At 37.8% G+C, this 25,225-nt stretch overlaps 1 protein-coding gene across 1 annotated transcript in view; it reads left to right on the top strand.

Annotated features, from left to right (window-relative positions):
- LOC124623192 (DNA-dependent protein kinase catalytic subunit-like) overlaps positions 1 to 25,225 on the top strand; it is a 565,210-nt gene that overhangs the window by 502,680 nt on the left and 37,305 nt on the right. Inside the window, exons 48-51 of the mRNA XM_047149022.1 lie at positions 3,873 to 4,109; positions 7,992 to 8,192; positions 20,486 to 20,592; positions 21,071 to 21,238. Of these exons, the coding sequence (XP_047004978.1) occupies positions 3,873 to 4,109; positions 7,992 to 8,192; positions 20,486 to 20,592; positions 21,071 to 21,238 (713 nt within the window). The remainder of the gene's footprint in view (positions 1 to 3,872; positions 4,110 to 7,991; positions 8,193 to 20,485; positions 20,593 to 21,070; positions 21,239 to 25,225) is intronic.

Genomic DNA, 25,225 nt, shown 5'->3' on the forward strand with positions numbered 1-25,225 from the left:
ACGAGCTCATGTAGTGTGCAGTGATGAGATGGTGTGGATTAGGAGGAGGAGACAGAACAGAGTTAGGGAAGACTGCAGGAAAGAAGGTGTGGGTGTAGCGTGCATGATGTCAGGGTCCAAGGGCAGGGGTGGAGATGGGTATGGGGCAAGGGGCTAGTTGAGACTGGGGCCAGGAGGATTATGGATATAAAGGATGTGCTGAATGAACAGTTTCCAATCACATAATTCAGAAAAGATGATGGGAAAGACCCAGTTAGCACAATTTGTAAAGTCATTGAAATTGAACGTTTTGTGCTCGGCTGTGTTTCCTTCCATTGGGCAATCAGTTCTGTCCAGAATTAGACTTTCACTCTGCAGCGGAGTGTGCACTGATATGAAACTTCCTGGCAGATAAAAACTGTGCGCTGGACCAAGACTCAAACTCGGAACCTTTGCCTTTCATGGGCAAGTGCTCTACCATCTGAGCTACCCAAGCACGACTCATGCCTTGTCCTCACAGCTTTACTTCTACCTTCCAAACTTTACAGAAGCTCTGCTGCGAACCTTTCTTTCTTATAAACAGTTCTGTCGTGAAGAAGTTGTTTAACTTCCCTGAAGACTTCCGTCTAATGTTGCTTCTGATCAGCTTGAAGCATTCATGGCACAAACTTAGTTGCAATCTTTCTCATGTTCGATGTTCTGACATGTCTGTGTGCTACCTAACAGTATCAATTCACTCACTTTCTGAACATTTTCAAGTGCAATTCCTGTTGACTTATGAACGCAGTAGTCATCATTGATCAATATTCACCCATTTCGGTAACTCTTAAATTGTCAATAATTTTGTATCTGACCTAAAGTGTTGTCTTCAAAAACTTGCTTCAACATTTTCTGCATTTAGACAGCAGTTTTCCCATGTTTAAATCAAAACTGTATACAGACACGCTGCTTTACCTGGTTAGCCATTGCAAAACTGTTAACTCACATAGTCACAATCACAATAATGGAATATGCTCACAGACCACTAAGCAAACCACTCAACTCAGTTAGTTAGTTAGTTACATGTCCCACAGATTATGTGAACTACCCACCTAATCTGCAACGTTCTTCTGTAGCACCACATTTCGAAAGCTTCTATTCTCTTCTTGTCCAAACTATTTATCGTTCATGTTTCACTTCCATACATGGCTACACTCCATACAAATACTTTCAGAAATGACTTCCTAACACTTAAATCTATACTCGATGTTAACAAATTTCCATTATCCTCGTTTTGCTTTTGTTGATGTTCATCTTATATCCTCCTTTCAAGACACTGTCCATTCCGTTCAACTGCTCTTCCAAGTCATTTGCTGTCTCTGACAGAATTACAATATCATCAGCGAACCTCAAAGTTTTTTTTTTTTTTTTTTTTTTCTTCTCCCTGGATTTTAATACCTACTCTGAATTTTTCTTTTGTTTCCTTTACTGCTTGCTCAATATACAGATTGAATAACATCGGGGAGAGGCTACAACCCTGTCTCACTCCCTTCCCAACCACTGCTTCCCTTTCATGTCCCTCGACTCTTACAACTGCCATCTGGTTTCCGTGCAAATTATAAATAAACTTTCGCTCCCTGTATTTTACCCCTGCCACCTTTAGAATTTGAAAGAGAGTATTCCAGTCAACATTGTCAAAAGCAGTACTGTTCTAATAACACTACCTTAGATGAAAGAAATGCATTTTTCGTTACTTGTAGTATATCATGGAAAAACTACTAAAAAAAAAATTGCTGGTCTCTGTCCAGTGGCAGCACACACTCCTCCCCCCCACCCCATCCGACCCTCTCCCCCCCTCAAAAAAAGTCCTCCCTCTCAGCCATCTACACACAAATGTCCACAAGATATAAAATATTTGGTGCTTGGGAATGTGTCTTTTCTCTAAATTTGTTGATGTTTTGAAAGGGAACATCAAAGCAGTGTTCACAACATTTGTTTTATTGTTCACAAGTGACTGAAGGACATCTCTATTGTGAGATCCCCTGGAAGTATCATCATGACTGTGACAATTTCCGGGCTTTAACTTTCAGTGACCCTGTTCTTTAAAAATTGTATTCCATCAGATTTCAATTGGGAGTCTCATCTTTACATTGAATACCACATCATATATTGACTACAACTGTTAAAGTTACCTAACATACAACAAAGTAATTGGGTTTCATTTCTTTTCTCTAAAAAATTTGACCCCAGTTTGCTAATGAAAAAAAAATGCAAATTTTAGTAACAACAATGTATTTTCATTCTGTGTTGGTCAATTTTCTATAGATTAATTTTGATTTGTGCTCTGTTGTAACATTTTGCATCCAAAAGATAAGTGTTCATATTAAAAAACAGTTTAACAAGACATGAAAATCCAAAATTCAGTAGGCATAAAAACAAATTGTATGACACACCAAAATCAGCATGGTATCATGGTAGTTTTGGTGTTTACAGATAATTTGCCAGCAAGTGCAACTAATGTCATCATCTGCTAGATCTGATATACTTCAGAACCTGATATTTCAATACAAATTGTACAAAGAGCCTGTTAATTTGGCTGATTTCATTTGCTCTCCTGGGGCTTCTCCAGATTGAATCTACATCAACATTACTGCATATGGCTGTTGGGTGTACTCTTGTTGTGTATCAAAAACAGCTGGGTACTATTCTGTACCCCATTTGTAATGAATGTCCAAAGCTAGGCAGACATTGTCCTTCTGTAGTGATGTAACACTGCAGAAGTGAGTCAGCTACTAAGTTGTAATTGTCCACAAGCAATGCTTAGACTTACCTGTAGAATGTCTTTAGCCCATTCCACATCAAATGTAAAACTGTCTACATCAATGGTTATTTGCTCCTCATAGGACTGAGTTCCTAGTACTGCCAACAGCTTCCTTCCTCGAGTGCTCTCTCTGTTACTAAATTAATAGGATGTCAAATTTTTATGAATCAATAATGATAAGGTAAATTTTGTAGGTATGATTTCCATTGTCTGTTGGGGGTTCTGGTGATTACTTTTATGTATTATATTCATGAGGAAGCAGAAAATTTAGTTCAAAACAGTGGTTGCCCTACTCTACTAAACTATATTTGGCTATCTTAAGAACAAATAGTACATAACAGTGTACAGTGTACAGATTAAGTTTCTGTGATTTGCTTCTTCTTTGTTGATGTGTGCTTGAAAATTTCAAATCCTTGAAAATTTCAAATCTTTGAAGATAGTTCTTCTTGACATGCTCTGCAAAGCACGATAGAATGAGTGAAATGAATGTGTGAATTCGTAGAAAATTAAGCTGTTAATAGCATCAGTTACTCATGGATTGTGAGACTTTTAACATTTAGTTACTGCCTCTTGTTTTGCATAACCAGTAATACAGTTACTATGATTCTTAAAATCATTTAGAATTTTTTGCTTTTTAGATTGTTGTGTCTCAAGTATTTTGGATGTGTGTCCTTTTTTCCTCCTCTTTTGTCCCTGCTTGTGTCTGTATATGTGTGGAGGGATACGTGTGTGTGTGTGCGAGTGTATACCTGTCCTTTTTTCCCCCTAAGGTAAGTCTTTCCGCTCCCGGGATTGGAATGACTCCTTACCCTCTCCCTTAAAACCCACATCCTTTCGTCTTTCCCTCTCTTTCCCTCTTTCCTGATAAAGCAACTGTGGGTTGCAAAAGCTTGTGTGTGTGTGTGTGTGTGTGTGTGTGTGTGTGTGTGTGTGTGTGTGTGTGTTGTGTGTGTGTTTTCTTGTGTGTCTATCAACATACCAATGCTTTCGTTTGGCAAGTTACATCATCTTTGTTTTTAGATATATTTTTCTCACGTGGAATGTTTCCCTCTATTATGTTCATATTTGTTTATTTATTTATACATGTACACAGGCTGTCAATAGTGGTAATATTCAAGAAGCACTAGAAATCATCCAGAAATGCAGGAAGGAATTACACAACAAGTCAAAGTCAACTAAAAGCACTTACTTTCTATGGGAATTCAGCCCATGGCTTAAGAACTTTCAAGGAGATAAGTGGGGGAATGACCTAGAAATACCTGGACAGTATACTGGAGAATCACGCCCTCTTCCACATTTGCACATTAAGATTGCAAATTTCCATCCAGAGGTATGAAGTATTAATGTAACCTTCAAATATGTCTTTACCTTTCATAATGGCACAGAATAGTGTGTATATCCATACTTTAGTTATATACAGTATGTTTCTCATCTAACAAACGTATCAGTTGTCAGCACCTGCACACTGTAACCTCACCAGAAAAAAGCTTCTCTCATGTTCTCCTTCAGTGTTTACTCCTAATATATGACATCAGCAACTATGGCAGACTGCAGTCTTCCATACACTCTTCCTTTTTCAGTACCTTTACATCATTCCCAACCAAACTTACACAAGCGACTGCACATTATTTTCCATGAGTGAGCTAAGCAGTCAGTGACTTCTTTTCTCTATCACATTTGTACAGCTAGTTTTCATTTTGTGATGGACAGAAAATTGTAGTTGATGCATATGCTTCCTCTACAAAATGAAGTGCTAGTTTTTGCTTGTGTAACCTCAGTAGTTGCACTGTAATACGGCATTTTTAAGATCTAAGTTTTTTTTAATTTATTTGCCAACAATGAATTATGACTGTTTACCATTATTATTAAAGGTGTTGTTTAGCTCTTATTCTAGCCATCACTGCTCACAGACTCTTTCATCAGAATACATCACCATCACTATATTGTCTCCTCCCAAAAAATAGGCAAGTTAGTGACTGCAGGAGCTGCCCTTAACAGTGCTGTAACCCCCTTAGCCACTGCTACTGTTCCTAATCATATATTCATATGATGGATTGTTTTCCACTATACATATGCTCTATTATCAAATTTGTTATATCTCGCTTGCTGTAGTGCCAGTCTTACCTATTTCATTAATTAGTTTTTATTTCCATTATTTTTAAGATGGTTTCTGGAAGGTTAAAAAGGAAGGACAGGATACTCAGATCCTAGGATGACAGGAACATACCTTTTATCATCACAGTAGCTGGGTCCCCCTCATTTTGGTATCTGTGTGACCTGCCCTTCCTTTTTAATGTTGTCCAACCTATCCTCTCCTCCCCGAAGAAGGAACTGCTAGTTGTGTAAACTAGGGTAATGTCATATAATCCTTTTTTTAAAGTTACTATCAGTAGAACTAAATATTTTGTTTTGAACATAGTACCGGTGAGCAGTTCTCTCTCATAATTTTATAATTTTTGTGATTGCATTGTTCTTTCGATACAAATAAGGATGTAAATCTGTCATCAACCCAAAGCATGCTATTAATAACATTATGTTTTACTGGGCAGCATATAATATGCCAGCATGTGTTTCTTGTTATTGAGATAAGTATTTCATATAATGTTGATACTTCCACTTCTCTCTGCATTTAACGGATATGTTATAATATTACTAACCACATTAAGGATGTGTGGCTCTTTCTTCTCACTCTGTGAGATGTCAGTGATATGAAGGTAACATTTTTTACAATGGCAAATTCGTCTCTGTTGTTGCTGAATTGTGACATGCCACATCCTAATGTACCTAACCATTAAAGCGTTCCAAAGAAAATAGGAAGAGAAATATAACTGAAAAAACAAAAGTGCATAAAAAATGAATATGGTATCCTTTATTCTAGCAAGCAGCTCAGTCCAAGCTTCAGCTCCTAACAGCTATCACACGATTTTTTGAGAGTGCCATCAGTGAGTTGTGTTGTAGATGTATGTTACGAAAATTGAACAGCAGAATTTGGAGCAATGTTGTGCTTTCAAGTTTTGTGTTAAACTTTGGGAATTGTGAGCATCACTTTTGAAAAATTGAGTCAGGCATATTGGGAATATTTCTTATTGAGAGCTCAATATTTTTTGCCAGAACAACTCATTTTTGGAAGTCTAAGAACATGTTGAAGGTGATACTTGCTCACGGAGACCTTAAAAATAAAAAAACCAATGAAAACGTCAAACGTGCTTATGTTCTTGTGAGATCAGATGACGATTAACAATAAGAGTGATGGGTGACTTATTAAACACTTTCACTTTTTTAACTGAAGTTTTGCACATGCGAAAGGTTTGTGCCAAAATGATATTGTAAAGTCTCGCAACTGAGCTAAAGGACAATCGAAGAAATGTGTGCAGTGACGGTCTTGAGAGGATTGCCAATGACCACGAATGGTTCAGTTGTGTGATCACAGGTGATAAATCGTGGATGTTTTAGTACAATCCTAGGACAAAGTGACGAGTGGTTTAGTGAGAGACATCCTTGGCCAAAAGAGGTCAAATGAGCAAATCAAAGATCAAAACAGTGCTGATTTGTTTTTTGGCAGTAGAGGTATCACACATAAAAAAATATCTACCTACAGGATGAACGGTTAACCAATTGTTTTATGAAGATGTCCTTGAAAGGCTCTGGAAAAGGGTTAATTGAGTGAGACCAGATGTTGCAGACAAGTGGATGCTGCATCATGACAACACCCCGAGTCACATGGCCACTTCCATCATGGAATTTTTTACCTCAAAAAGCATTCGTGTTTTTCCACAGCCTCTCTGTTCGCCTGACCTTTTCTCTTTTCCTGAAATTGAAAAATGTCTTAAAGGACATCTTTTTGGGACTCTTAAGAGAACATTCCAAAGAATGTGATCGACAGATTAAAGGCCCTACTAGTTGAAATCTTTGAGTGCTGCTACTGAGACTGGGAACGACTCCACTGGCGTATAGCTGCATAAGGGAACTTCTTTAAATGGGACAATATTGTTGTTTGGGTGGGGGGGGGGGGGGGGACAAACAAAAAAAAAACAAGTCACATTACTTTTCCCACACACCATATATATATTCTGCAGATCTCTACTTCAGTGGAGGCAAAGAAAAATCTTATCGTTGAAATTAATTTCATAGAGTGGTCCCATTTGCATATTTGTAAAAAGACATGTTTTAATGCTTCTGGTAAATAGTACTAAGAGAATGTAGCCTATTGAAAACAGAGGAAGCTTTGGCACATCAAAGTGTAGATGTGGTTGTATTAACTAGTAACACATATATCTCTTCGCACATGACTTATTGTGTAATGGAAATGATGAATTTCCCACATTAATTTATGAGTAACACTAATTGACTTGATTTACCATGGAGATTATATATAAATATGTGACGTTTTACCTTCTTCCAGTTTCTTCATTGTAATTGGGTTTTAGCAGCTCTCTCGTCTCTCCTCAGGCTGAGAAAAAAGTGGTAGTGTGTGTGAATTCATAAAGTGGCAGTAAGTTAGCTGTCCTAGTTCTTAGAATGTATTTAGTGGAAGTAACTATAGGAATATGTCAAAACATATTTGAAGTATTGTCCTTCAGATATTGCTAGCAAACAAAATTTCATTACAGGTGAAATGCGTACATTTGTGTCTGTGCTAATATAAAATTTTAGCACTGTCTCTGGTAAGAAATAAGCCATCTCCTGCCCTTGAAACACTATACTCTATAATTCAGGAGCAAAGCTTTGTTTTTGAATTGGATTTCTGTTCTTCAAAAGTCTCTCTTAAGCCCTTTCAAATACTCATACCCAGTCTCTGCTTTGAATTCTGTAGTTGAAATGTAATGTGAAGAACTGCATCAAACCAGTCTTCGGACTAAAACAACAACAAATGTCACTTGCCCCCTTTCCAGAAGTCTTCAACAGGTGTGACTGGCACACTTTCTGAATTCTTTCTGATGGCAGATCATCTCATTTCAATGTGAATTGGTTAAAGGAGTATAACAATAATATATTCTGCTAACTTACCTTTTTTTTTTTTTTTTTTTTTTTAATGCAACATTATTCATCTCTGTTTCTAGAATGTCTCAGTTACAATATGAGTGGCATACATGTAGCATATCCCTTCTTAACAATTATAACACTTTTATTTTTAAGTGTACTTTAAAAGATTCCATTTTAGATGACCATTTGATTCTGCATCTTGACAAACATTGTAATTTTGTTGCAAAAGGTGATCGTATTACATTCAATGCGGAAACCTATAAGGCTAACAATGCTTGGTAATGATGCAAAGGAACATCACTGTATAATAAAACATGGTGAGGACTTGCGCCTTGATCAGAGAATTCAACAACTATTCAGTCTTATGACTAAAATGTTAACACAGGATTCAGTCTGCAGAGAACAGCAGCTGCGCATAAAAACCTATCAGGTAAGTTTAGTCTTTCCAGTTGCTTTATAGTTTACCGTTTGTACACCTCTATTTCAAATTTAAGGAGGGGATGGTCGTAAAATTGCAGAAGTATTTAATTTAATTAAAAATAATTGTTAAATTTAGTTGAAAAATAAATGCTAAATATTCACCATGTTATGAAGCAACACGGGATATTTTTACTTCCCCTCTTGTTTTGCCATCTGCCTCCTTAAAATTCTTTTTTTCACTTTCACTTTTGACTAATTATCATTAACATACGTGAGTATATCAGCATTTTCATGAAAGAGAAAGGTTGGCCCTTAGTTTTAAAGAATATAGCACCATATCTAATTTTGTGCTTATTTTTATGTATGCAATTGATTTTCTAATTTTATTCGACTATTGCTAATCAATACTTTAATTATAGGGTGAAATTAGTAGTTGTTTCTTAAATCAAATTCTGTTGTTGACTTATAAACAAATATAAATTCTGGAATAACTGTAAGCATTTGGAAGACAAAATACTAGTAATCTTAAAGTATCTGTTTAGATCTATTCCAAACCATGTTAGCAAAGCCAGCCCTTAATTAATTCCAAAGTAATTAACAGTTTTGTCAAAAGTTTTGTTTGCGTAATGGTGTATGTTAATTTCATGATTTAAAGAAACAATTAAGCCTAACTCTTGCAGTAGAAGAAACTGTTAAAAAGAACTAATTTGTCAAGCTATTCAGTTAATTTAATGAATTAAGTTTTAATTATAATTTCTGTAAATTTAGCTTTGAACAATGTGTAGTTGTTTTAGTACCTATTATTATGAGGATATATAAGGGCCCGATTTTTTTGTCGCGTGACAGTCCGTCCATGGCCGGGCTTCAGACAAGAAACCTGTGTTGGTTAGAACAACAACAATGCATCGACTTAACTGTGAAAAAAGCATAACACAATTAGGCCGTGTGTTAAAACAATGACAGCATCTGTTCCATATGTACCTGATTATTCCGAAAAAACTGTGGACTATGTAGTTATGTTTTTTACTGCTCGTAGATGTTCAACAGTAAACTATTGAATGTGGATGTTTGCCTGCAACCTATGAATGAGGCTTATCAAAAGTTAAACAGTAGTGCACTGACCATATAACTGAGTAATATTGGGGGGGGGGGGGGGGGGGGTGAACAGTGAAAGTAAAGGACTGTGAAACGCAACTGTGCATCTGTTGGCTACATCATTTACAGTACACAGTACTGCACTTCCACCCCTTATTTTTTCAGCCAGTACGTTGATACCGAGGACAATCGACTAAGAAATAAAAGTGGGCGAACCGTCACATCTGGACACATCTGTTTGAAGGAAGTCAGTCTAGTATTCTTTATACGAAAAGAAGTTATACAATGAATATTAACATTATTAGTTGTCAATAACTATACAGCAACATTAAACAATTTAGGAATACTTAAGTTCTCAACCAAAAGACACAGTATCATAAAACTTGGCCAAAATAGTTTTTTCACATTCATCTTGGACTGAAATTAATAATAATATTAGGATAAGAATAGATTGCTCCCACACGCACATGCACACGTGACCGTTACCATCGGCAGCTCGGACTCGGATGTGAATGTCATGTGAATAGCAATCTGGAGTGGGGTGGGGAGGGGGGAGGGACAGCAGGATCTGGTGGGGAAGAGAAGAGTGCTGTCTTACGGGGCGAGTGTGCAGGTTATAGAGACTGCCAGGCAAAGTGTTGGGAGGTAGGGGTTGACAGAGGCTGGTAGACAAACAAAGAGGGTGTGGGAACTTGAAAAGGGAGAAGGCAATAGGATGAGGGGGTGGAAACTATTGGGTGGAAGGTGTGGGGACAGTAGGTTACTAAGGTTGATGTGGGATAATTTCGGGAGTGGATAGTGTGTTGTAAGGATAACACCCATCTGTACAGTTCAGAAAGCGGTGGTGGAGAGGAGGATCCAGATGGCCCAGGTTGTCAAGCAGCCATTGAAATCTAGTATGGTGTGTTAAGCTGCATGTTATGCCACAGGGTGGTCAACTTTGCTCTTAGCCACACCAGCTTTACTGAACTGTGCAAGGGGACTGATGACCATAGATGTTAAGTCCCATAGTGCGCAGAGCCATTTGAACTGTGCAGATGGGAGTTATCATTGCACATATTATCTGCTCCCAAAATTATAACGGCCTCAGCCTACTGTGCCCTCCTGTCCTCTCAGCCTCCACCCAGCAGTTTCCACCCTCTCACTCTATTGTCTACTCCCTGTCACATTCTCCCACCCTCTTTGTGTGCTGCTCATTGTCAATGTACCCACCCATCCTTTCCCCCTTACCTGATCCTCTTCTTTTCCGCTCCCAATTTTTTTCTTCCTCCCCATGCCCCACATTCAAATGCTGCACCTGGCAGTCTCTAGTCCATATATGCCCTGACAGATACCACTCTTCTCTTCCTCTGCTCATACTTTGCTGTCCCTCCCCCCTTCTCTACCGCACTTCGGACTGCCGTTCATATGACAGTTGCATACCAGTTGGAGCTGCCGGTGGTAGCAGTTGTGTGTGTGTGAGGTGTGCTTGCTTGTGAAAGAGTGTGTGTGTGTGTGTGTGCGTGTGTGTGTGTGTGTGTGTGTGTGTGTGTGTGTGTGTGTGTGTTTTACTTTGCTGAAGAAGGCTTTGCTCGAAAGCTATAAGGTGTAACGGTCTTTTTGTTGTGCCTGTCTGCAGCTCAACGTGTGATCTTTACAATGAGTAGCAATCTGTCCTGTTCCAACCTGGAGTTTGCATTGTTGGGTTAAAATGAATACTACCGTATCATTAAATCAAGTTTTATTAATTTTTTATGTGGACATTTTTTGAGTGTCAATTTTTCATGTATTTCACCACATATCACTTGTAATTCGCTCCTATCTACTTCATTAGTCCATTTCAAACAGGCTACTTACTTACAAGAACTCAGCAATTTGAAAGTTCTAGCTTAAACCATCTTTGAGTTAACCTTAATGTTCCTAAAAACAAAACAAAAAAATAATGTTTGTAGAAAAACAGATTTAAAGTTTGCTTTGTTAAATTTTACAACTTTTCTTGAAATATAGGGATTTTGTACATGTTTAAAATCTTCCTCACTGTATTCAGGGTCTTTGTCAACTTCTATTCCTCTTCTACGTGATCTTGTCTACTACTTGTGAATTTTGGATGTGTTTATCAATGCTGCAGCAGCCTGATTGACCCACCTCTTGTTCAGCATTGTCAGTGTTTGTAATGTGTAAGTCCTTTGATTCATTCCTAAAAGTTCTAATACCCTTGCTTTTTCTTCATTGCCAGGATTATAATATAGAACAGCAATATATGTTGCTGTCTAAACAGTTTTAGGACCACAAACTCAGGGTGTACAATACCATGACAACCATGAAATCTGGAAAAAGTATGGGAATTTTTTCATGCTGAAAATAATTCAGCAAAACCTGGAAATTTTTTAGAATTCCAGGAATTTTTTAGAATTCCAGGAATTTTTCAGTCATACTTTTCAGTTAAATTTTTGTAATTTTGACTGTAAGAACTGATACTCTAAAAAACAATTTTAGTTTAGCCCACTACTGCAGAATAATAGTGCAACAATAAAACATAAACAAGAGGGTAACACCAAAATAAAACTTTAGTTACAAAAAAAGTGTGATTTACAACAACAAAACACAGTGCATACACAAGAGTCTGCTTTTGATGAACACAATGTCATAACTGTTTACATTTCTAACAGACCCCAGGAAAATAGTGCGTGTGGTGATTTGAGAAGCATTGCTTTCAAAGAAAATTTCATTTTACACTGGATGAATTATGTTACATGTGAGAATGTGCAATGCATTTCTTAAATCATTGAGCATTAGACTCTCATTCAAAACTTAACACTTAGAGGATTAGCCACTTAGAAAAATTTTGGTCCCAGAAGACCAGCCGTTTATATCATTATTTTAATTTTTACTGGCTCATTTGTGTTTTATGTATCTTAAAGAACAAGCACACAAAGAAAGACCAATATTATATGTGAAAGGTTATCTTTTTGTGCAGATGTAATTTATATATATTAGTTTAGGTGTTAACTTCTCCTGTGTGTTTGCTAGTGCTACTTAACAGACTGTGGGAAAATTTTGGGAAATGGGATTTGGTAACGATAAGCAAATATTATTTGAGGGGTTAAATGATTTTTAAGTTTATTCTGGAATATATAATAGAAAAAGGGGGGTTTCAGCTATCCAAACAGTACCCTAGTTAATGAAGAAAAAATGGAACAAAAAGATTTCATTGTGAATACATAGATATAAAAATTAAAAATGTTTTTCTGTCCCTTCCAGAAATAATTGCTTGTACCTCTGTAACATAGTGGTGACATGTTGGTATTTCCCTCCATTATTACTGGTGTCCTTGCAGGACTTCATGATCATCCAAATACTTGTTGTAATATCCTTCATGGACTAATAAATAAATATTCAAACAACTTTTTAAAACTGTCCTGAATATATTTTCATGCACGACCTTGGCGTAATACATTCACAAGGTTAATAATACTTGGCATGTGTGCATTTTTTTACACATACATGTAGTCTCTTTCAGATCTCAACACAGATTGACAGGCAGAGAACTACCAATTGATTAGTGCATGCTGAATTGCACATTAATAATCATCTCTGCCCTACCTATCTTTTATCGTTGTCACAGATGTTATCACTATCTAGCAGTCAGAGAGCATGTCTTAAAAATTATTACAGTTTTGTGTATTGTGTACCTCCGTGTAAACATTTTTTGGATGTGCAAGATTCACATGAATTTTCAAGTTTCAGTGGCAAATTAGAATTCATTTTCTTCCTAGAAGCACTCTCATCAAGAGAATCTCCGGAAATATCTTGAGATGTATTTCCTTTAGTAAAATGATTCCAGGCAGATTTGCATTTCATCCATTGTAAGCAGGGCATAATTGTGGATAATATATGCACATTTCACCCAAATTTTCATATTCACCCTGTGTGAACACCAGTAATTATCACACATTACATCTCAGACTTGGTTACATTGCTTATTCGTAGAGTAAGTGTCATCTTTGGCTGACTCCTGTAACTACAACAAAGATTTTGCAATGCTGTAGTGTCCAGATGTAAAAGATAAAACAATATCAATTATACAAATTTTGGATTGGAAGCAAGCTGAATGATATGTAAGTTCAGGCAGGCAGGCACTGATGTACTTACTTTATTGCAGTGAAAATAATGGTCATAATCATAAAAACTTGGGAACGTATTGTCAGTAAGTCATAAATTAATATATTTATTTTTTTAAAAAATATTTTTTTCGTAAAATCACCATCGTGCCTCCTTAAAAATTCTAATGAAATCAGTGATATCAATAAAATGTCGTCATGTTGATGATGAAATAATGCTTCAAATGTCTTTGTTAACAAATAAAAATTATAGCTGTCTTTTGTTTTTCATCATATCATGCAACTACTACTGTTCAAACAATGGAAAATCCTATATGGAATAATGACGATATTATGAAAAGAATAGACAGCTACTCACCATATAGCAGAGATGTTGAGTCGCAGATAGGAATGACAAAAAGGCTGTCAAACATTAAGCTTTCAGCCAAACAGCCTCCTTTGTAATTAGACACACACACACACAAAATCAGGATGGCCGGACGCGGGTTTGAACTGTCGTCCTCCAGAATTCAAGTCCAGTGTGCTAACCACTGCACCATCTTGCTCGGTCAAACCAGTCGGGAATTACTGCTGTATCTGAATGCACGTCTATTTCAGTTTGTTTCTGAGTGCACATTGTGAAGGGAGTGCATGCAGTGACATTTGGAGTTGGGTAGCTTACAAATGGCCTGTGCTCAAATAAAGCTACACATCTGCAGTGGGCCAAAAAACACAGAAACTGGGCAATAGCTGACTGTAAGTGTATAGTATGGAATCAGTACTAGAAATAGTATAGTATGGAATCAGTACTAGAAATAGTATAGTATGGAATCAGTACTAGAAATAGTATAGTATGGAATCAGTACTAGAAATAGTATAGTATGGAATCAATTCTAGGAATCGGTATAACTTCCACAAAGATTTAAAGTCACTTACTTTGGTTCAGTAAAGTGTCCACTATTCAGCAATATACATTTTCAGTAAGATGCCAGCAGCCATAAAAAAGAAGTAATAATGAAGTTCAGTTTAAGAAGAGTCTAAAAGATTTATTGGTGGTCAGCTCCTCCTACTAAATGGATGAATTTTTTAGCAGAACCAATTGATGCATGAATCTTATTAATATCACATAACGTCAATATTGCATAAATCTGACTTCTGTACAATCTTATGCAGTAATGTGATCATTGTAAATAAATGCTGTAAAATGTTTTCTATGTCATTTCCTTTAGTTGATGTTGCTTGGCAATGATAGCCTAAGAATTATCATTTGCACCGAAGTGTATTGAATATTTAATATTTGGTGATTTAAGAGATACATTAACATGTGTTCTTATTTTGTAAATATTTACTGCATATTCTTGTTTCCTGACATGTTCACATCCCAGAGGATCTCACTATGGATAAATTGGAATGAAAAGTACATCTAATCTAATCAACAAGTAATAGTATTGCCACTTTTCAAATTATATAAGGTGTTGAATACACAGACAACCAAATGAAGTATTTAACAGCCAAATGAGGCATTTAACCCACAGTGACTGATGGATGTGGCTCAAGTTTCTGTGATGTTTCTCTTACTATGACAGGGGCCTATTCATTCAGTGTACTGTGAACGTGAAACGAGATGTTTATTTCAATATTATGTTGACAAAACGTTGCACTTTCTTGTTCACTTCACGATGCGTAAGCTATGGACACTCCCACCTTCCAAGGGAACAGCACCGTATGCAGAAAACCCTACACATGTGTTTCTGGTTTGATGAACACTGCGACACAGGAAGGGCATCCTGCCACCTTCCGCTATTAATATTGCAAAATCCAAAAATTAACATTCGACACTTTGAAGATACGGGATAAAGGTTAGGTAAAAGAAACAAGAAGATAGATAGACCAAGACACAATAAATCATGTCATGCATGTGATTTTTTGAAACAATCAACACAAAATGGATGTTTAAATTTCACATAAAATTTTAGTGTATAAGTTTTTGATATAAATGTATAGCAGATGGAGGACACATTGGATTATTGAAAGTTGGCTGATATATATAAATAAACCTGTGAACTGCACAGATTTTGCACTAAGTGGTTTCGTGGAAGCTTCTACACCAGCATGCCAAAAATGAACAGTGTTGAACTATCCCACAATTTCCTTAACAGCTCATTCACCCACATTGCAGACAAGAACAATGTACAGAAGAATGGAAAAGAAAATTCAGGGAGTGTTAGATGACCAGTTTCTCTTTATGAAAGCTTAAGGCACAAGACAGGCATTTCTAACAATGCACTTGATAACTGAGAAAGACTTGTTTGGCTGTGTGAAATGGGGAAAAGTTTGATATTCTCACAAAAATAATTAATAATAAGAGTAGAAGACCAAGGGAGAAGTGCTCAGGCTAAAAAAGGTTTAAGGTTTCTCTTAGGAATCCACCTGTATGCCAGAGAAGCAACTGTGGCAAGAAAAGAAGGTTCAGCAGCATGATCAAAATTCTGGTTAAAGGTCTTCATTCTGAAGCTCTTCGTGCTAATCTATCCTGTGCAAGCATCTTCATCTGTGAATAACTACTGCATTCATTTAAACTTGTGTGCTACATTCATATTTTGGTCCCCATACAAAAATTTACATCCACTGTTCCCTCCATTACCAAACTGACAATCCATTAATGCACAGGATCTGTCCTGTCAAGCAATTCCTTAATTTAGTCAAGTTTTTTTCCTCACTTTAGTTCGGTAGCTCCTCATCAGAAAAGACTTCCTAACTCATAAATTTATATTTGATACCAACAAATTTCTCTATCTCAGAAGTGCTTTTCATTCTATTCTGTAACAAGGTGTAGAAAAAAGGAGGTAGTTGATAAACTTAAACATCAAAATTAGTGGTTGCAATAGTTGAAGTAAAGGAATTCTGCCTCCTTGGAAGCAAAATAATATATGGCACATAAAGCAAGGAAATTGCAAGGAACAGACTAAAAGAAACTAAGAGCCCTTAATTTAAGGAAGAAATTTATGAGAGCATACATTCGGAACAAAGCAATAGTTGGAAGTGGGTCGTGGACTGCACGAAAATGATGTTAGAGGTGGTTGCTAAAAATTACGTGAACAGTGATAGAACCTGCTCTAAGACATCAGGGAATAATTTCCAAAGGACTAGTGGGAGCTGCAGAGGCAAAATAACAGGGAACAACATATACCCCTCAAAAAATTGAGGATATTCGTTTAAGTAAAATGAAGAAGCCCATGGTAGTTTTAAGTTACAAATGCTTTTAAAAGTGTATCTTTTTGTGAATTTTTTCATCAGAACAGACCCGTTCCCAGTGAAGTCCAAGGCTTTATGGAAGAGCGAAAGGGATGCAGCGGCATGGACAATTTTGAAATGAAGATTTTGCTGTAGTGGGGGGGATTTATAATATACCCATGACAAGACTGATATGAGAGAATATCCTGGGCTTGCAAACTGAAGGGTGCTGAGAAAGTAAACAGTCAACAACAGACTTACTTTGCACTTGTTGAATACTTGTATTGAATGATGTGACACCAATAATGGAAATTACTTATAATGATGTTAGTGTCAGAGGCCCCCCCATCAACCATGGACCTTGCCGTTGGTGGGGAGGCTTGCGTGCCTCAGCGATACAGATGGCCGTACCGTAGGTGCAACCACAACGGAGGGGTATCTGTTGAGAGGCCAGACAAACATGTGGTTCCTGAAGAGGGACAGCAGCCTTTTCAGTAGTTGCAGGGGCAACAGTCTGGATGATTGACTGATCTGGCCTTGTAACATTAACCAAAACGGCCTTGCTGTGCTGGTACTGCGAACGGCTGAAAGCAAGGGGAAACTACAGCCGAAATTTTTCCCGAAGACATGCAGCTTTACTGTATGATTAAATGATGATGGCGTCCTCTTGGGTAAAATATTCCGGAGGTAAAATAGTCCCCCATTCGGATCTCCGGGCAGGGACTACTCAAGAGGACGTCGTTATCAGGAGAAAGATAACTGGCATTCTACGGATCGGAGTGTGGAATGTCAGATCCCTTAATCGGGCAGGTAGGTTAGAAAATTTTAAAAAGGGACATGGATAGGTTAAAGTTAGATATAGTGGGAATTAGTGAAGTTCGGTGGCAGGAGGAACAAGACTTTTGGTCAGGTGATTACAGGGTTATAAATACAAAATCAAATAGGGGTAATGCAGGAGTAGGTTTAATAATGAATAAAAAAATAGAAGCGCAGGTTAGCTACTACAAACAGCATAGTGAACGCATTATTGTGGCCAAGATAGACACAAAGCCCATGCCTACTGCAGTAGTAAAAGTTTATATGCCAACTAGCTCTGCAGATGATGAAGAAATTGATGAAATGTATGACGAGATAAAAGAAATTATTCAGGTAGTGAAGGGAGACAAAAATTTAATAGTCATGGGTGACTGGAATTCGTCAGTAGGAAAAGGGAGAGAAGGAACATAGTAGGTGAATATGGATTGGGGGGAAGAAATGAAAGAGGAAGCCGCCTTGTTGAATTTTGCACAGAGCATAACTTAATCATAGCTAACACTTGGTTCAAGAATCATGAAAGAAGGTTGTATACCTGGAAGAATCCTGGTGATACTAAAAGGTATCAGATAGATTACATAATGGTAAGACAGAGATTTAGGAACCAGGTTTTAAATTGTAAGACATTTCCAGGGGCAGATGTGGATTCTGACCACAATCTATTGGTTATGAACTGCAGATTGAAACTGAAGAAACTGCAAAAAGGCGGGAATTTAAGGAGATGGGACCTGGATAAACTGAAAGAACCAGAGGTTGTAGAGTGTTTCAGGGAGAGCATAAGGGAACAATTGACAGGAATGGGGGAAAGAAATACTGTAGAAGAAGAATGGGTAGCTCTGAGGGATGAAGTAGTGAAGGCAGCAGAGGATCAAGTAGGTAAAAAGACAAGGGCTAATGGAAATCCTTGGGTAACAGAAGAAATGTTGAATTTAATTGATGAAAGGAGAAAATATAAAAATGCAGTAAATGAAGCAGGCAAAAAGGAATACAAACGTCTCCAAAATGAGATCGAGAGGAAGCGCAAAATGGCTAAGCAGGGATGGCTAGAGGATAAATGTAAGGATGTAGAGGCTTGTCTCACTAGGGGTAAGATAGATACTGCCTACAGGAAAATTAAAGAGACCTTTGGAGAGAAGAGAACCACTTGTATGAATATCAAGAGCTCAGATGGCAACCCAGTTCTAAGCAAAGAAGGGAAGGCAGAAAGGTGGAAGGAGTATATAGAGGGTTTATACAAGGGCGATGTACTTGAGGACAATATTATGGAAATGGAAGAGGATGTAGATGAAGATGAAATGGGAGATAAGATACTGCATGAAGAGTTTGACAGAGCACTGAAAGACCTGAGTCGAAACAAGGCCCCGGGAGAAGACAACATTCCATTAGAACTACTGATGGCCTTGAGAGAGCCAGTCATGACAAAACTCTACCATCTGGTGAGCAAGATGTATGAGACAGGCGAAATACCCACAGACTTCAAGAAGAATATAATAATTCCAATCCCAAAGAAAGCAGGTATTGACAGATGTGAAAATTACCGAACTATCAGTTTAATAAGTCACAGCTGCAAAATACTAACACGAATTCTTTACAGACGAATGAAAAAACTGGTAGAAGCGGACCTCGGGGAAGATCAGTTTGGATTCTGTAGAAGTGTTGGAACAAGTGAGGCAATACTAACCTTATGACTTATCTTAGAAGAAAGATTAAGAAAAGGCAAACCTACGTTTCTAGCATTTGTAGACTTAGAGAAATCTTTTGACAACATTAACTGGAATACTCTCTTTCAAATTCTGAAGGTGGCAGGGGTAAAATACAGGGTGCGAAAGGCTATTTACAGTTTGTACAGAAACCAGATGGCAGTTATAAGAGTCGAGGGGCATGAAAGGGAAGCAGTGGTTGGGAAAGGAGTGAGACAGGGTTGTAGCCTCTCCCCGATGTTATTCAATCTGTATATTGAGCAAGCAGTAAAGGAAACAAAAGAAAAATTTGGAGTAGGTATTAAAATTCATGGAGAAGAAGTAAAAACTTTGAGGTTCGCCGATGACATTGTAATTGTGTCGGAGACAGCAAAGGACTGGGGAGAGCAGTTGAACGGAATGGACAGTGTCTTGAAAGGAGGATATAAGATGAACATCAACAAAAGCAAAACGAGGATAATGGAAGGTAGTCAAAGTAAATCGGGTGATGCTGTGGTGATTAGATTAGGAAATGAGACGCTTAAAGTAGTAAAGAAGTTTTGCTATTTAGGGAGTAAAATAACTGATGATGGTCGAAGTAGAGAGGATATAAAATGTAGACTGGCAATGGCAAGGAAATTGTTTCTGAAGAAGAGAAATTTGTTAACATCGAGTATAGATTCAAGTGTCAGGAAGTCGTTTCTGAAAGTATTTGTATGGAGTGTAGCCATGTATGGAAGTGAAACATGGACGATAACCAGTTTGGACAAGAAGAGAATAGAAGCTTTCGAAATGTGGTGCTACGGAAGAATGCTGAAGATAAGGTGGGTAGTTCACGTAACTAACGAGGAGGTATTGAATAGGATTGGGGAGAAGAGAAGTTTGTGACACAACTTGACTAGAAGAAGGGATCGGTTGGTAGGACATGTTTTGAGGCATCAAGGGATCACCAATTTAGTATTGGAGGGCAGCGTGGAGGGTAAAAATCGTAGAGGGAGACCAAGAGATGAATACACTAAGCAGAGTCAGAAGGATGTAGGTTGCAGTAGGTACTGGGAGATGAAGAAGCTTGCACAGGATAGAGTAGCATGGAGAGCTGCATCAAACCAGTCTCAGGACTGAAGACCACAACAACAGTGTGAGAGGTACTCCATATTCAAATACTTTACAGACTGAATGAACAAGAGCTGCCCCATTTTTGTGAAGCCAAATATAGCTTCACAATATCTTCTGCCATGCTTCAGTTCAAAACTAATATAGTAAATATTGGAAGAAATAATATGCTTTTATATATTTAAGAGAACCACATACTCTTTCTTAGAACATATTAGACATGTCTGCTTGTTCTGCTGTGCGGTTTAGCTGAACATTCTGTTCTTCTGACAGCAAAATGTTATTTGCAGGTTGTACCACTTAGTAGCAATCTTGGTTTCATACAGTGGGTGGATAATACAAAAAGTCTGAGCGAATTAATAGAATCTTCATACACAGGAGAAGAGAAAACATCTGCGTGAGTATAAATGATGAAATGTTTTATAAACATAAAGTACAGGTTTTTAATTTATCCCCAAAATCTAAATTTTTTTTTATTTTTTGTTTTTATACTTCATTGACACAGTTCTAAGATCATTTCACAATGCTGCAACTGGTTTCAACCTGCAAATAGTCATTTATAGATCAAAGACCTTTGATAATGCAGTGGAAACCACTTGCAGCAAAGTGGTTTTCTTTGCATTATCAAGCAGAAACTGCTTGCAGCATATGGCTTTTAATCCATAGATGACCACTGGCTGGTTGAAACTGTTTAAGGTAGTGAAAATGCTCTTGGGATTGTGTTGCAAAAATACAAAAAATGAAAGAGCATAGTGAGTCACTAAATCTCCAACGATGATTAATGAATTTTTTCGCTTAAAGTTTTTCAGCAATGTTTTGTTTTGCTATTTCAGCATAGACAAAATAATACTGTTCATGAAAATATTTTGTTACAGGCGTGAGGCTTCAACACGCTATAGAGGCTGGCTGGCTGCTTCAAATCCAAGTAAAAAAAACTTGACGGACAAAGAAAAATATGAAAGTGCTTACCGTAAATATTCACCTGAAGAAACAGTTAAAATATACAATGAGAATGTAAACAGCATACCTTGGGATATTATGCGGTAAAGTATTGCTGTAATTACTGTTTCAGAAATCATCAGTGTGCATAATAAGATTTTTGAATGTAAATGTATTCACTGCTCCTGCTTGTGACATCTAAGTTATATGAATATAGTGGTGCACTAACAATCAGCTATCACAAACACTAAACCTAGTCAGTATCATCAAGGAAAAGTTCAGAATTATGTTGTAGGACCATCCATCAAAATGGCAAGCTTTCATTCATTTACCTAGGTAACACATTCAAGTGATTGGTATTGCAAGATCATGGGTTAATGTAAGTGCAAGATAAGCTATTGCAAATGTGGAATTCTGGTACATTAATAACCGTGTGCCAGATGTCAGTTTGTGGGATGAAGTTCCACACCTATTGCACTTGATCAGTCAGTACGGGGACAGTAATAGCTGGTTGTGGATGGTGCTGGAGTTGTCATATAATGATGTCCCATATATGCTAGACTGGAGACAGAGCTGGTGATTGAGCAGATCAGGGCAGCATCTCAATCCAGTAGAGCATGTTGAGTTACTACAACGGTACGTGGGTAAGCATTATACTGTGGGAAATCACCCCCTGGAACACTATTCATGAACAACAGCATAACAGGTTCAATCACTAGATTGACATACAAATTTGCAGTCAGGGTGCATGGGATAATCATGAGAATTCTCCTGCTGTCACACAAAACTGCACGCCAGACCATTACTCCAGGTGCAGGTTCAGTGTGCGTAGCATGCAGACAGGTCAGTTGCAGGCTCTCCATTTGCCTTCTCCTAACCAACACACTACCATCACTGCCGCCAAGATAGAAGCAGCTTTCATCAGAAAACACAACTATTCCTCTCCCTGCCCTCAAATAATCTCTCGCTTGACACCACTGAAGAAGCAAATGGTGCTGGTTGGGGTCAATGAAATGCATGCCACAGGGCATCTGTCTCAGAGCTATCCTTGAAGTAATCTATTTGTAGCAATTTATTGGGTTATTGCGATGCCAACTGCTGCTCATATTGCTGCTGCATGTGCAATGTGATGTGACAGAACCATATGCCAAACATAGTTGTCTCCCCTGTCACTAGAGCCATGTGGCCATCTGGAGCCTGGTCATCTTGCGACCGTACATGCTCGTGACCACTGCTACCAGCACTCTAGCACTTTGGCTACCTTAGTACTGATCTTCCTGCAATACTGCTGAAGGAACATCCAGATTCTCATAGCCCTATTATGCAACCTAGTTAAAACTTGGTGAGATGTTGATAGTTGTGTCTTTGTCATGTTAAAGGCATTCGTGACTAACATCAACTCACCATATCCAATCTCAAAGATAACTAATACCTATGACTGTTACAGTGTGCATTTAAAGCAAAACTGATTTGCATTCTCATGGTGGCACTACTAGCGCCATTCGTATGTGACTTCCATGAAATTTGAATAGACGTAATTTCAAATGTAGAAACATGACTAACAACTTACGTTTATGTCTCACAACTCATTCTTGGTGTTGTAATCTTCTCTGTTGGTGTTTTATGTGGTACTGCCATGGTCAATCATTATTATCATTTATGCAAGCAACAGTCTGTAATTTTTTCGTTCTTGATTTATTTTTCAATGCTGATTACTTATCTGTTAAAATAATATCTTTGGACTCCTGTATAGAGCTGTTTTTGAATTACAGGTCACTCACTTTCATCTCTGTTGCATCATCACACAGATTACTTCCGGTACCACTATTATCTCCCTCCCTCCCATTTCCTATTCCACTTGTGAATGCTGTGCAAAAGTACACTGAGGTGACAAAAGTAATGGGATAGGGTGGATCTGTAATTTGTACTTAAGTGATTCAACTGAAAAGGTTTCTGATGTGATTATGACTGCACATTCAGAATTAACAGACTTCGAATGCAGAATGGTAGCTGTAATTTGACATAAGGCACATTCCATTTCAGAAATCATTTGCGAATTCAATGCTCCCAGCCCCATAGTGTCAAGAGTGTGCTGAGAATACCAAATTTCATTCATTATCTCTCAGCACGGACAACACAGTGACTGATGACTTTCAGTTAACAACCTGGAGCAGCAACATTTGCATGTAGTTGTCAGTGCTAACAGACAAGCAACAGTGCGTGAAATAACCACAGAAATCAGTACGGGACATACAGCAAATGTATCCATTCGGACAGTGCAGTGAAATTTAGTGATAATGGGCTATGGCAGCAGGTGACTGATGCGAGTTCCTCTGCTGACAGCATGACATCACCTGCAGTGCCACTCCTGTGCTTGTGACCGTATTGTTTGGACCCTAGACAACTGGAAAACTGACACTTGGTCAGATGAGTCCCAGTTTCAGTTGCTAAGAGCAGATGCTTGGATTCAAGTGTGATGCAGACCCCACGAAACCAAGGACCCAAATTGTCAACAAGCAACTATGCAAGCCAGTGGTGTCTCCGTAATTCTGTGGGCTGGATTACATGGAAGGGACTGGGTCCTCTGGTCTAACCGAACAGATCATTGACTGGAAATGGCTAAGTTCAGCTCCTTGTAGATCATTTACAGCCATTCATGAATTTCATGTTTCCAAACAGTGAAGGAATTTTGATGATTGAGGATCCGTGTCACGAGGCCATAACTGTTTGTGATTCGTTTGAAGAACATTCTGGACAGTTTGAGTGCCCAACAGGCCTCCCATTGAACATTTACAGTACATAATCACGAGGTCAATTTGTACACAATATACTGAACCGGCAATGCTTTCACAATTATGGATAGTTGTAGAGGCAGTTGACTCAATATTTCTGCAGGAGAATTCCATCGGCTTGTTGAATCCATGCCATGTAGAGTTGCTGCACTGGATAGAGTGAAAGGAGGTCCGGCACTATAGTAGGAGGTATCCCATGACTTTTGTTACCTCAGTGTAACAACTATCAGTATGACCTTGAATTTCTATGGTTTTTATGTTCCCTGAAATATATGTGGGAGGAAGTAATAGCTTCATAATTCCTCATTGGAGTGTGTGTTTTTGACATTTTAACAGTAACCCCCTCCATGATGCATGCTTCCTATGTATGCTCTGTCACCAAAGTTTGAAGAGGATCCCCTAGACACTCTCATGTTCACTAAGTTAATCTGTGACAAAACGCACTACTCTTATTTGGGCCTTCTGTATTCACTCTATTAAACCTACATGTTAAGATGCAAGACTGACAAGCAATACAGTGGAATCAGTTGATTCTAGCATTTTGCAAACAATCTCTTCTGTGGATGAACTACATTTCATTAGGATTCTTCATGTGAATATCAGTCTGGCATCTGTTTTTCCTCTAACTATTTCTATCTCATTTTAAGTCACTTTCCATGATTGACCACCAATTGTGTAATTAAACAACAATGGATTCCACTTATTTATGTACACTGTTACATTTATGTATTCTGAGAATCAACTGTTCCTACACCAAAGTGTCAATTTGCTGTATGTCTTTGTGCACTTTGTTACAATTTTCTGCAATTCCAACATTACTGTATGTACACTGAAACACTTTTTTTGGGCTTGGACTGAAGCAGCTTTCATCCAGTTAGAAAGTCATCAGTTCAGTTAAAATTCTGGTCCAATATTCCGCAAATTTTATGTAGATCACTAGGCAACAGTATGGAATTATATTGAATGTCTTCCAGAAATTAATAAGTATGGCATACATGTGGATACCTTTACCTACTGCCTTCTGGCACTCATGGAAAAACAGGAAAATCTGAATTTTATAAAATTGTCATTCACAGAATCCCTGTTTATTTCTAAAGAGGACATTTTGTGGCATATGACACAGTCATTAACTATGTTTATGATTCTACAACAAACTGATATGAGTGAGCCAGGCTTATGGGTTTACTCCTTTGTCTGATCATCTTTTTTGAAAATGGGGAAGACCTCCACCTTTTTCTAACAGTCTGGAACTCTTTTCTTTTGCCAACAATGTATAATAATCTGTGGCTAGAAGAGAGC

This window comes from Schistocerca americana, chromosome 1 (genome assembly GCF_021461395.2).
Source record: "Schistocerca americana isolate TAMUIC-IGC-003095 chromosome 1, iqSchAmer2.1, whole genome shotgun sequence".
Classification (NCBI taxonomy): domain Eukaryota; kingdom Metazoa; phylum Arthropoda; class Insecta; order Orthoptera; family Acrididae; genus Schistocerca; species Schistocerca americana.